This window comes from Sturnira hondurensis, unplaced genomic scaffold (genome assembly GCF_014824575.4).
Source record: "Sturnira hondurensis isolate 20B ecotype Veracruz unplaced genomic scaffold, ASM1482457v3 Scaffold0014854, whole genome shotgun sequence".
Taxonomy (NCBI): domain Eukaryota; kingdom Metazoa; phylum Chordata; class Mammalia; order Chiroptera; family Phyllostomidae; genus Sturnira; species Sturnira hondurensis.
In genome coordinates this window covers 154,912-168,769 of record NW_028087485.1, presented here as the reverse complement: position 1 = coordinate 168,769, position 13,858 = coordinate 154,912, and the positions used below count along the sequence as shown (strand labels likewise).

General features: G+C 38.5%; 1 protein-coding gene across 1 annotated transcript in view; it reads left to right on the top strand.

Moving 5' to 3' along the window:
• Positions 1–339: 339 nt before the first annotated feature.
• CCDC172 (coiled-coil domain containing 172) overlaps positions 340–13,858 on the top strand; it is a 37,539-nt gene continuing 24,020 nt past the window's right edge. The window contains exons 1-2 of the mRNA XM_037064184.1: positions 340–418; positions 631–716. Of these exons, the coding sequence (XP_036920079.1) occupies positions 340–418; positions 631–716 (165 nt within the window). The remainder of the gene's footprint in view (positions 419–630; positions 717–13,858) is intronic.

The following is a 13,858-nucleotide window of genomic DNA, read 5'->3' as shown; positions in this document are numbered from 1 at the left end:
GGTCCGGGCAGAGCTGTGCTCGGCCCGGGATGAGGCACCGTGTGAGGCTGTTGTCCCACGTGGAACGAGGGCAGATGGAGGGGAAACCGAGTCTGTTCTGCAACCGAGGGAATGGCCGGGGCTGGGCCGCGAGGTGGGCGGGGCAACCCGGGACCCCCCAGGCCTCTCCCCGCCCTGAGTGGGTGCTGTTGGTGCTGTGGGCAGGGGCCCCGGAGCAGGAGGCCGATATGGGAACAGCCCTAGAATAATCTTTTCTTCTTTATTGTGCTTTCCAGGATCCTCAGACTGAGCTATAAAATATTTAAGGGGGGAAAAAAGGATCTGGGAGCCAGGGCGGAGATGAGCTTAGAATCCTTGTTTCAGCATATCATCTTCTCCGAGCATCAGGCCGAAGAGAGTCGCCGCTTGATGCGAGAAGGTCCGTGGGGCACTTGGCACTCTGCGTGGGGCCTCTGTCTAATGCAGGTGGGGGCTTGGAGGGGAAGGAAGTCCCCAAAGCAAAGGCCAGGGCAGTTAGCGGAGGCTCTTTCCACGTGGAGGGAAAGAGAGCTGAAAGGTGCTTTAGCCCACGCTACAGAACTGGGGACTTGAGAAAGATTGATGTGCTTAATGATTTAATTTGTCTTCCAGTCAGGTCGGAAATAAACAGATGTCGTGAAAAAATTAAGAAAGCAACAGAGGAGCTGAATGAAGAGAAAATCAAGTTGGAAGCTAAGGTATTGACATGGAGAGCATGTTCATTTATCACTTGAAAAAGGTGTTTTAACTTGACTTTCTGAGGGTATTTTACTGTTTAACTAGTTGCGCTTCAAGTAGGAAACAGGCTAGTAGGCTGGTTATCTAGGTCCATGTTGCCTGGGAGCATTTAAAGTTCCGAATCCAGTGACACCTTCCCACATAGTATGAATTTGTCTTAAAGGAACCAGTTTAAGTAAAAAAGGAATTCATGGTTCATACTGGGGGGTGGTGAAAGTTTTAAAAGAGCACAGTGTCCTTGGAAAGATAATTGTTCCATAAGCCTTTTGTGCGGTATATACATTTTGAATCATAAATCTTTTAGTAAGTGGTCTAGGTTGATGTCACTATTGAATATAACTTTCAGATGAGTCTCTGCCTTTTGTTTTTCAATTCTCTACCCCATTTTGGACATGCCTTTCATCCAAAAGCAGGTGTTTTCCACTAACATTTCTTTTCTGCAGCATTTACTCAGTTCTGTTGTTTTAAATGGAAGTGGGGGGGATCTGGTGGTCTCCTGCAGGAGGATTTTGAAGGGTGGGTAGAATTCCCGAGAGGCAGAGCAGTAGGAGAAAAGCATGTGGGGCTGGGGAGGATAGGAACAAAAGAGAGACATCCCATAAAGCATAGTGGGAGAGAAATCTACCAAGGCAGAGGGCTGACGTCTGGTGGGATAAACGACCGCAAGTTGTTGACTGGGGAATTGTGTGGTAACGGTGACTACTGGGGAGGGTGGAAGCTGAGAATATCATCCAAGTGGATCCCAGTGAAGGCCTAGCTGTGAAGGGCAGGAGCAGACAGTCATGCAAAAATATTTATTCAACTCCTAAAGATACACGTACTAAGCAAGCAGTGTGCAATGGGAAATCTGTTTGAGGAAGCCTGTTTTCTTAAACTATGCCAATTTTAACTTTACACTGTGAGGAATTTTCAGCTCTTTTTGAATAAAGTAATTATAGATCCTTTCTCCACCTAGTGAGCTTCTGCTCTTCCTTCCAGGTCTTGCTCAAGCATCACCTGGGAAGGCCTCCCTTGGACATCTTGGAAGAGTTTCTTTTTATAACTTTCAGTGCACCACCTTACAATTAAACAATACATATTTGTGTTTGCGTCCTTCACTATTTTGTGAGCAGTATATCTGGAATTTTTTTCTTACCCATTTTTATTCCCACAGCCTATATCCAATGCCTAGCACATAAAACGTTGGCATTTTAAGTGAAATAATGAGTACTGATAATGACATAGCAGGTAGGGTAGTGCTATCTTTTAAGATAGAATTTGGAACTGATGCTTAGTGAAACCTTAGGTCCTGTTTTGCTTGTGAGTAGCAGAGAAACTAGGAGCAGAGAAACAGTGCTAAAAGCTGATGGGATGGGCAAAGCATTAAGGATGTTGTGACGTAGCTTTCTTTTTCTTTGAAAAGAATTAAGATACTTTCAGGATTGCTAACTAGAAGCTATTAGGCAATAATAAGCAAAATATGTTTGGTTAGGTAATGCATAGTGAACACTGACTGAGCACGTCCTACATGCTGGGCACTGTTCCACGTGCTAACCCTATATCACTCCATCAGTTCAGGCGGACTCCTATGACTGGGCACCATCTTTAACCCCCCTCTCGGCGAGGGGAGGAAGCCAAGAGGTTAAACGACTTGTCTGTATCACAGAATTTAAAAACAGAGCTACCATAATGCAAGTGTGACAGCATATTTTATTAAAACAGATTTTTTAACTCATCTTAAACTTCTTTTTTCACATTTAATAATGTATCTGAAGCTTTTGCATCTAGTTTAGGGCAATGTTTTTTAAAAGGTCACTTATGTAAGTTTTTGTACAAAATGTAGCTTTCCCGGACTCATGAAGATACTGACCTGACAGATAACAAATGTTAAAAAATAAAAGACTTACACTTTGAATATTTCTTTGGAAAAAATTAGGTTTACTCCCTATATTTTTTTTGTTAGCCAGTTTTGCTGCAAAATGGAAATGTAATTTGTCAATTATATATATATAAATGTTGACACAAATATTTATACTTCAGGTAAGAGAGAGTAAATCCCTATCATTGTTTGGAAACATTTACTGAAATTACTAATTAATATAGTCTGATAAATGTGCATTCCTTTTTAATCAGTTCACATATGTGGGCAATAATACAGTTTTATCTTACTGATAAAATTAACATTGAAGGTCACATTCCATATAATATGTGATTTATAATGTAGTCAAAATGGTGTGTGTGTATATATGTATATAAAGGTTTTAAAAGTGGACCCACAATCATAATGTAAATGATTAATAGGAAGAACTGAAGAAGTAATAATAAATTGATTTCTTGTTCTCTTATTCTCAGAGTTAATTATATGGCTGCCAATAACAATGAAAATATATTTATTTGTATATTTGACTTGGCATTTATTGACCAACTTATCAAGTAGAGCAGTACGAGGAGAAACTAGAACATAATTTGAATAGGCCAGTGCTCGAGCTATTTGTACAATGAAACACTCAGAAAATATTTTGTGCATCTATTTTAGAAGTTGTTTGTGGTAAAAAAAAAAATGTATTTAGGAAGTACAGTATTCACTTTTCTCCCATTCTGTAAAACTCAGGTAGCATGTGATTAGAAGTTGAATGATAGCATTTGCCTTTCAGGCCTCAATGAGTTCTTTAAAATATGTGGTTGTAAAAGCCTCCAATTATAGAGTGTGAGTGCGTTGTGAATTGGACAGCTACAGCATGCCTGGTTAGGTTGGTAATATGAGAACGGAAAGACAAGAACTTGCCCTGGATTTGCATTGATGCTTAAGGATACACTGAAGCTTCTGAGAGTCAAGGAGAGGTTTTGCAGTATAGGACAGAGCAAATCAAAATTCAGGACTCACAGAATATTTGTAGTTTCTTTGGAGCACCTATAAGAGTTGTTTATGTTTTAAAAAATGGTCTAGAGTTAAAAGTGGGCTATTTAATCTTTATAAAAATGCGTAGAAAACCTAATACAGTACCATGCTTCCTGAAGAGGAAGCAAATGGAGGAAAGTCTGAGGTGATTGTGTCTGTTTTTTTCTTCTCCCAGCCTTAACTTATTTTATAGATATCTTAACAGTAATAAAATTTCATGAACTATTAAAGTAAAATAGTATTGACGTAAACAAGTAAGTTAAGGTGATTTCTTTTACTGCCTTCTTTAAAATGTACTATTCCTTTTCTTTCGAATCGATAAAAGTTAGGATCCTCATCAGAACTGCGGGCAATGTAACACCCATTGGTACTCTGTTACCTAACTGGGGAAAAAACAAATCACAAATTATTATCATTTGTGATATTGAGATGGCGTTTTGTAATTACCATATTTTTAGGACTATAAGACGCATGGGATCATCAGACACACCCAGGCTTTAGAGGAGGAAAATAGGAAAAAAATTTTTGAAGTAAAAAATTTGGTCAAATACTTAATAACCTCAGCTTCCACTGAGCCCCGCCCACTGCCTGGAAACCCCACTCCGATTCCCTTGCGCACTCATTGCGATGCCTGTGAGAAGCCGTCACACGTCTCAGACACTCTGTGTTCCCGTCCAGACTAAACTTTCACTCAGTATATTGGCCTTTTATTTCAAAGAGAAAATGGAAACTATCCAATGATTTTTTTCCCAACCTTCACATTGTAAACCTTCCACGTGAATGCCCATCCTCTCCCCTTTCCTTCTCGTTAGGGAGATGGTGTCCTTCCCTCTGACAAAAGACAGCTCTTCCACCCGTGTTTCAAATCTCGTCGCCTCCTGTCGCACCGCCACCGGCATCACCATCATCGTGTTCTGTGCATATTAGTGGAAAGGCGTCTATAGAGAGAAGTTGACAATAAAGACGAGAGAGAAAACATAATCAATAGTTGAAGGCCCCTGAGAGGGTAGAATGAAGATGGGATTTAGAGTCTAAGAATTAACCGTAGACAAGAAGAGGGACACCCCTTCTGTTGTAAAAACTAAAAAAGGTAACGTTCAGCAAACAATTACTAGCACTTCAGGCCTTACACTAAGCATTTGACAAACATCATCTCAGTTCTCACAAGAACCCTCTGAGGCTGGTAGTACAGTGGTATTACTCCTATTATTCATTTGAGGAAATTGAGACTCAGAGAAATGAAATCATTTGCATGAGGTCATGTAAGTGGTAAGTAACAGATCCAACATTTGAGTCTCGTGGGTTAACGAGAGCGCCCTCACCATCGACTGCTGTGGTGCAGTGCGAGGGAAGGAAGAAGGAAACAGGATATTGGAAGGCTTGGGGACTTAGTGACGGGAAACCAGAAGTGTGATTCACTAAAAGTAGTCTCCTAGCTTTATTGTTTGAACAAACTTCATGAGTTTGTGTCCTGTGCTTAATGACGTTATTAATACGAATGTTTTTGTTGTTATTTTGGCTTTTATTTCTTTGTTCATTTGCTTTACCAGTTGGGTGACTTGGTGCAAGCAGGGTAGTAACTTGAGTTCGGAAGAGTTTTCCTGTCATTATTTGGGCTCCTCATCATGAAAGACCCGAATTAGTCAGACAGGTTAGGATGATGGGCATGTGGCCTTTGTCCTTGAGGGACTTAGTGTCCAGCCAGAGGTATTACACCTTCCTTACAGAGGGGACTCTCTCAGTTGTGGACAAAAACTGGGCTCCGGAATGTATAAATGTAGCCAAAAGTAACCTCACAGGGTGGTCCGGTAATAAATTCTTACCTGGGCAGGTCATGGTGGGTCGTCACACCGCAAGCCTTTAATGTCCCTGGAAAGCAAGCCCTGTGCGCCGTTAGCCATCTAGGTTAGCACGCCCTCGAGAAGGTCCTTTTTTCAGACCCCTCAGAAGCGTAGCCACCTTCAGGAAAACACACAGTCTTGTTAACTGTCCCGTAACCCAGCCCCCACCTTCCCTTTGCCCCATTTTGTGTGATCTTCCTTACTTTCCCTTCTCAATTCCGGCTGTAGAAAAGAAACTGGGAAACTGTCATTCTCAGGAGCATTTGGGTCTTGCTTCCTGGCATGTCATCAGTTTGGCTCAAATAAACCCTTAAAAATGCCCCGAAGGTTTGGACATTGCTTATGCTGACACAGTTCAGGGTGTTCTTGGCTGAAAGCAACAGAAGTTCCGTTCATAATGGCTTGTTCAAAATAGTTTCCCACATATTGTCTGTATCGATTGATATATTTGAAATTCAATATTCGATTCTCTTGGGTATTCCATCCAGGAGTAGAATTTCTCATGGCATTCAGTTCCCTAATGACATTAATGTCAAATGTATTTTCAGGTGCATATTGGCCATTTGACACATCTATTCTTGACATGAGCTACTTAATTGTCACGTACATGGATGGTCCGGTTCTTTTAAAGAGGGGAGGGAGGGCTGGTCTCTGAGAAGTAGCAGTCTCTCTTCATATTAATTGAACTGAAACCATATTTCTAAATGAAGTGAAAATACTATACATAGCCTTTATTAGACCCCTTTTTCTCAACTTTGTTTTCAGGATCTTAAGAAAATCTAAAGAATATTTCATGATAATAACAGTTTAGAATAAACTCTGTTAACAGTATGCCAGATAGCCCTTGTGCTTGCAAGTGCTTGTCAATCACGGAAGTCGCCTACTTCCTGCCTTGGATCCAAAGAACGAAAAAGCTACTACCGCACTGTTTCTAATTGTAAAAGCTACCAGTCTGCCTCTGTTTCTTTTTTTTTTTTAAAGAGCTTTTCTAAATAAATTGTTTAGCCTGAAATGTTAGAAATGTTTTGGACAGAAAAAAAGCCTCTTTTCCAGGAACTGAGAGAATGGTCCTCTAATTAAAGAACAGTGTGTGTGTGGTGCTGTGGACAGCGAGCACAGGGTTCAGCTTCCATTTTCCAGCCTTGTAAAACTATGCGGCACAAAATAATGCCCTGTAAAAAGCTCGCCTTTTAACAGTGATTTCTTGGAAAATCAATTAACTGTGTCCTCATGTCTCCTAAATATCTCCAATCACACATTGGGTAATTATTCATTCAACAAACATTCATTGAGCAACTCTAAATCACACCATGAATAATTGACAAATTACATAACAAATTTGTGGCTTAATTAGAGGGTTGATATCAAGCATCTTTAACTATATATTAACCTAACCATAAACTCAAAATTCTTGTTCTCATTTTTCAAAAAAGTTTGTAATTTACTTTTAACTTTTCCTATGTAATCGTATAAAGAAAATCTTATCACATTCATCATGAATAATTATCTAAAACATGGAAGTAGACAGAGAGGCCACCAGATGCCCTTTGAAGGGAGCACTAGGCGTTTCCTAGTGGTTCAGCTGCCGGGGAATAATCTGGCTCGCTGGGGGTGCGTACCTCTGTGAGTTCTTTTGTTCCTGAGTAAGTCAACCCTTCTCTAACCTCAGGGCTTGTGTACAGTTCAGAGAACTGCCTGAAATGCTGCTTTTCTCCACAATTAGTGTTTCACGCAGACTCACTTCTTTTGGGTCCCTCCCGGTAGGGTGGCCAGCTCTTCCCCTGGAATGGGAGACTTTCAGTTCTGATGTCAGGAGAGTCCCATGTAGATCTTGATGGTTGGTTTTCAAAGAGGGATCTGTGGATCCACAGGTGTCTCCAAGACTCTTTCAGAAGGTCAAGTTATTTTCTTAATTATTTATGATTTTCACTGTGCTAACATGCACATTGATGATACCAGGCAGTGAGGAGTAAAGTTGTTGGCACCTTATTACAAACCAAGGCAGTGGCCCCAAACCGCACTAATAGTCATTGTGTTTTTCACCGCTCTGCACTCACAGTAAAAAAACCAAAACCTACCAGTTTTACTGTGCGCCCTTGATTAAAGTGTAAAAAATATTGTGAAGCTGTATGTGTGCACATGTTTTTAATACTGTGTACAGTGAAATGGATGTTCACATAAAGCACTTCTGTGCTCTCAGAGTGCAGTGGTTGCCTCAAAGGGGGGTGCTTGTGTGACTGAGTTGCAGTGTGAACTAGCTGTTCTTATCCAGGAACACCATTTTTACTAGAGTAATTGTTAGTCAAACTGTACTTAGGTGAACTTGAATATTTGGTAAAATTTTATTTTATTTTTTACCTTTTAAAAAAGATTTTAATTACTTTGAGAGAAGGGAAGGGAAGGAGAAAGACGGGGAGAGAAACATCATTGTGTGGTTGCCTCTCACACACCCCCTACTGAGGACCTGGCCTGTATGCTGGGCATGTGCCCTGACTGGGAATCAAACCAGCAACCCTTTGGTTGGCAGGCCTCCGCTCAATCCACTGAGCTACACCAGTCAGGGCAGTCGAATTTTCTTATAAAGAACCAAATGACCCAGACATTGCAAGGCAAACAACTGATTGTCTTATTATTTTACCAATGAAAATACTCAACTTTTCTAATAAAAATTCAAATTTTGGGAGACTGAGATCTGTCACTGTAACCTTGACAGTTTTCCAATACTTAAAGATATTTCTTATGAGTTTTTTTATGATAGTAATGAATGTTATTTTTATTATTGTATTATGCAACATAGCAGCATTTGGAGGGTCTGAATAATTCAATGATGCAATATTTTCCAAATGACTAGTGCATAATGTTACAAAACTATTCATGGATAAAAGATCCATTGAAAGCGCAAGATAGACCAATGGATTTTATTGTAACAGAGGATGAAAAATTCATTAAAATGAACTTTTTCCACATTGCAACTAGCCTTTAAGGAACTACTACTTGTTTAGAATAATACACAAAATCCTTTAAAATGGGTATTAAAATGCCCTTCCCATTTCTAACTACACATCTGTAAGAAGCCAGGCTTTCTTCATATGTGTTAACCAAAAAACATTACAAAATACTGAACAAAGAAGCAGGTATGATATCTTCTGTCAAACCAGACATTAAAGAGGTATGCAAAAAATGTAAATGCAACTCATCTTACTTTCTTTTGTTTTGGAAAACAAAATAAATAGCATTTTTCATATTTTAACATGAAATGGGTTTATTATTCTTTTTTTTTAATAAAAAACCATCGTTTCTTGTTTGTTTGTTTGTTTATTTAGATTTTATTTATTTATTTATCTTTAGAGGGGAAGGAGAGAGGGAGAGAAACATCAGTGTATGGTTGCCTTTTGTGCGTCCCCTGCTGGGAGTTGGTCTGCAGGGAGCTAGACTACAACCCAGGCATGTGCCCTGACTGGGAATCGAACCGCGATCCTCTGGTTCACAGGCCCGCGCTCAATCCACGGGTTTATTATTCTTAAGTGAGTTAAATGCTTTTTTAAATTCTGTTTTAATTTTTGATACAGAAAATATTCATAGATATAACTAACAAAAAAATCAAACAAGTCAATAATTTTTTAAGGCTATGGAGTTTGAAAGACCAGAAAGTTGGAGAACGCTATGGAAGTCTCCCTGTCTGCCAAATATAAAATAGCATCCCCTTAATCTATCTCTTTCTGCCTCTTTTCTTTATTCTGCTTTTTCTTTGTAGTGCTTAATGTTTCTTGATGTATTTTATATTGATCTGTTTATTATTTGTCTCCCTCCAGTGGAATGTAAACTCCACAAGGAATACAAATGTATCTATTTTGTTCGCTGTTATTCCTGGTATCTGGAACAGTAGGTGTTAAATAAACATTATTGAGTGAGTAATTAATTTCAATTTTCTTCTTACAGAATTCTCTATTTTCCTCTTCTGTAAGTTCTGGTTGCTTTATCGAATAATTTTTTTACATGGTGATGCATTTACTTATAAGCTTTAACATTTTTTTTATTGTAGACTTATCTTTAGCAGGGCTTTTTTTCCTTGGGAGTCTCGCATATCCCTTGATAAAAAAGATGTCCCTAAGGACCACTTTCACCCCTGCTGATTTCACTTGTGCAGAACTTGCCCATAACAGTTTTTATGTTGATTTGTGAGCACAGGATTTCTGTGCTGTGTAGATCAGAGGTATCTGATTCTCACATCCGTGTGCAGTTCAAGCTTGGGGTTAAGTTTTGGGTTTGACTCCTCTTTCACTCATGGCGCAGTGGAAACAGATCGCTTACATGCTGCATCTCTAAGCCAACAGATGGGGTTTTGTTACTGTGCTTGCGTAGCTGGCATAGACGCTTGTGGATTCCTGACTATCCCGTGAACCCTGTTCTAGCTCACTTTGGCCTTGACTTTTAGTCTTTGGTGGGCATGTAAAACCCTACCCTATGATATCTGTATCTAACCCCGAAGATACCCCTTGGACCTGAATGCTAGCATGATGATTTCCAGCATGATGATTTCTCTCTCATTTTCAGACTAGCTATATAAATCATATGTTTTAAATTAGTTATAGTTTACCCAGCATTTGTCTGTGTTTGAGTGGAAAGTGGTCTTTTCCACATTTGCTTAGATGGCTATATTAACCCAAATTGTTCACTATTAAATTTCTTAATGCTTCAATTTCCTCATTCTTGATTTTTTATTTATCTTTTGGTAAGTTTATGTAGTTGTTCAGTAATTTTCCAGAAAAAAATATGTACATGATGGATAAAAATATGTTCATGCTGGATTCCCTAAGCCATTAACATCTGATACTTATTTCTACTTTCATACTTGAGTGAAAGCATATCTGTGTAAAGAATTCTTGACTCAAACCTATTTTTAGAAAATTTTATACCTCTAGCCCTATTAGCACTGTTGTCTTCTAAAATTTATTAATACCTGGTGTTTGAACCTTTATTAATTTTTATTAATACCTGGTGTTTCAGGTATCCTGTTTTGTTTCATTTTCCTTCCTGGGTTGCTTATAGAAGCTGTTTTTATCCATAAATTTATACATCAATTTTGTCTTGAATGAGGGTGAGTCTCTCACATTAACCTCAGCTATCATATTCTGGTTTCTCTCTCAAATGCCCTATTTCTTACAGCTTAGATCTTTGTTCTCTTTTTCTCTGAATCCACGTCTTCTGTTATTTGCTAGTTCTCAGCAGCCTTGGGCAACTTTTTCTATTTTACATCACTGATTCCATCCTTTGCAGTTAGTTCTCTTATTTAATACTCTGCAAATTTGAATTCTGTGTTGTATGTTACTTTTTTACGTTTCTTAAATATCTGTTTTCCTTTTTATCTCAGCATGTACATATTTATCACTCTTTTTTATGACCTTCCTCTTGTTTTTTCATGGACATAGCTTGCAGGTAGTTCTCTTTTTCTTTTCTGTTAGTCTTTTTTGATAGGGTTTATGTTGTCATTTATGAGAGCTGTTCAGATTTACAGTTTTGCTACAGATGCAATATATAAATTGTTCTTTGTCCCATTCTTGCTTTCTTGAGTTCTTGGAGAATGTACTGCCTTCTTAAAGCTAAAGCTGCTGGTTGACAAGTGTATGTGAATGTCCCCAACCCAGTTTCTGGTGTTCTTGTAGTATACTTGACTGAGGTATGACTTTTCTTGTTCATGTGCCAAATTTTCTTGTTATAAGGAGGAAATGCATATTTTAATGGAATCTGTGGCATTTTATAGTTTTTCAGTTAAAAGCATTACATGAAAAATCACTACTCCAAGCATCATTTTATATCCTCACAGAATAGGAAGATGTAATTATAGGTGAAGTTAGGCACCACCTCCTAAGCTGTCAACACAGAAGTCACCTCATTTCAAAGTAGTTCCCTAGTAAGAGTCTTTCAGCTTAAGAAGTATCATTACAGAATAATTCTCCTACTTTACTTCTCTTTCCTTAGTCAGCAGTTCTCTGGGAATGGGCGTTTTACTTGAGGAAAAGGGAAGAAAAGTTTTTGGAGAATGAGGGTTATTTTGAGAAGCATAGATTTAGGTTGGCAGTGGGCTTTGGACTACCAGATAGATTCAGAAATGGTGAATGAAAGAGTTCAAGGGTGAACTGGGTACTTATAGTTGTGCCTGTAATCTTAATGCTGCTGGAAAGAAATTCTTACATAGCTTTTAGTCCCCATGTGGTCTTATGAATTGCTATTGCCTGAATTAATATTTCAAGATAAGTTGAAAGGCTGCCTACCTCAGCTACTTTGATTCAGACGAGTTACATAGCTTTAAATATAGTTCATTTTCTCCTTTAATGATAAGCAATGTACAGTTATATGAGAAAGAAAATTCACATGTCAGAAGATGGGAGTGAATTTTTATTGTGTTCATTTGGTTTAATATTCATAGCCATGACTTTCCAGAGACAATTGTACTTGAACAATAGCAAAAAAAAGTATTCATAGCCATGAGAATACAGAAAAGAGGAAGGAATGGGGGCTATGTGACCCCCACAGTAGGGAAATAGATTAGATTGTTACTCTAAATGGCCATTTTCTTTTTACCCTGAGCTGCTTCTTTACCTTTATTCTCGTTAAGTTGTTGTGTTTCATTTATTTTGTTTATACTGTGGAAAATGGGATCTTTTTAATGCTTTTTTCTATTTATTGTTGGTAACTAGAAAAGATACAGTTTTGGTATTTATTTTGTTACTAGTCTCTTTACTAAACTCTATTTTTTATTTCTAGCAGTTTCTTGGTAGATCTTCTTAGATTTATTAGGTATATTGTAATGACATTTGCTCAAACAAACGAGAGAGAGAACTGTGTGTCAGCCTTTTGGGTAATTACATGTCTTATTCTTTTTTCCCACCATATCGCATTAACAAGCACTTCCAGAACAAACTTAAATAGCAGTGGTCTTACCAGGCATCCTGATGATCCTCAATAAAAAAGTGCCAGATGAGCGAAGACTTGGCTACGGTGGAAGAACGAGCCATGAAGAGTCTGGGGAAGGAGATATCCAGGCAGAGGACAGCCAGTGCAGAGACCTTAGTGGGGAGCAGGGGGTGCTCTGGGAGTGACAGGAGGATGGCGTGGCTAGAGACAGGTGATTGAGGACACTGGTTGAAGATGAGATTAGACACGGAGTAAGGAGTAGGGTCTACCATTTGCTAATAACATTGAACTTCCCATACTACATTAGTGTTACTGTGCCATGGTGAGTTATTCCTTTGGCACTCACTGCGTCTATTTTAAGAAGTGTATTTATAAATAGTATAATTTTTTGAAAAACCTTAATATCTGCTATCGATACAATATTTACTGGTGTGCTCTAGTGTTTAAAATGTCTTTTATCATAGCTGTAACAAACAATTGCTAGGATCTTACAAATGTGAAATCTTTTGTGTAACTCTCTTTATGTCTTCTTATGTAAAGCTGCCTGCTATACTATTGGGCAGAGTTTTAACCAGCAAAATGTCAGTTTTTGAAGGCTGAGGTTATTTTCAACAACAGCAACCACAACCGAAGTGCAGCTTTGTGCTTTGCTTACTTGGACCCAAGCACTGATTTAAAATCCTCAGTCATTTTTAGTTTTCAAGTTCTTCTTGTGGAAAAATACCTAAAGGCACCCAGGCAGCAAGAGGAGCGAGGCAAGTCCCAAATCCTGGCTGTGCTGAAACTGATCTGGTCGAGCAGATAAGTCGGCTCAGTGGGAAGACTGTGAGCTGTGCTGACAATCAGATGTCTCCAGAGGAGCACAACAGAGAAAGGGGGAAAAAACTTTATTGCTGAGACAAGCAGAATTAACCAGAGTGTTGGCATTGCTACAAATGAACGTTTTCTGTAACAGCAGTGTTTTCTGACAAAGCTTGGCTATTTCTCTCTATAATGTAACTTGAAGGCTGCATGCAAATATTTTTCTTCAATTTGTACTCATAGAAAAGAGAGAGAAATTTGTATCAGTGCTATTAGGAACCTTCCATCCTTTTCTTTTTATTGTCTCTGGCCCCTTGAGATCCCTGTGTAACTTCCCTGGAAGTTATATCCCTGGAAATAAAGTCAATAATTTCAAAAATATTTAAGTCATGATTTTATATCTTTTTTGCTCTCTTCCCAATTCTGATTCCGACCCATCATTTTTGCTACAAGAGAGGTAATAGAGTTTTCTAACGATAATTTATTCTGTGAAATGACCTCGTCTTGTGATCCTATCAATATGTTCATGAATATTTACCTACATTTTACATATCAATAAGTCTGGTTTTCAAACACAAGTATGTGAAAAATAAGAAATTAGTTGTGATAACAAAGTTAACAATGAGAAATGCGTTCTGCAAATAGATAGCCATGAAAAGATATTTTA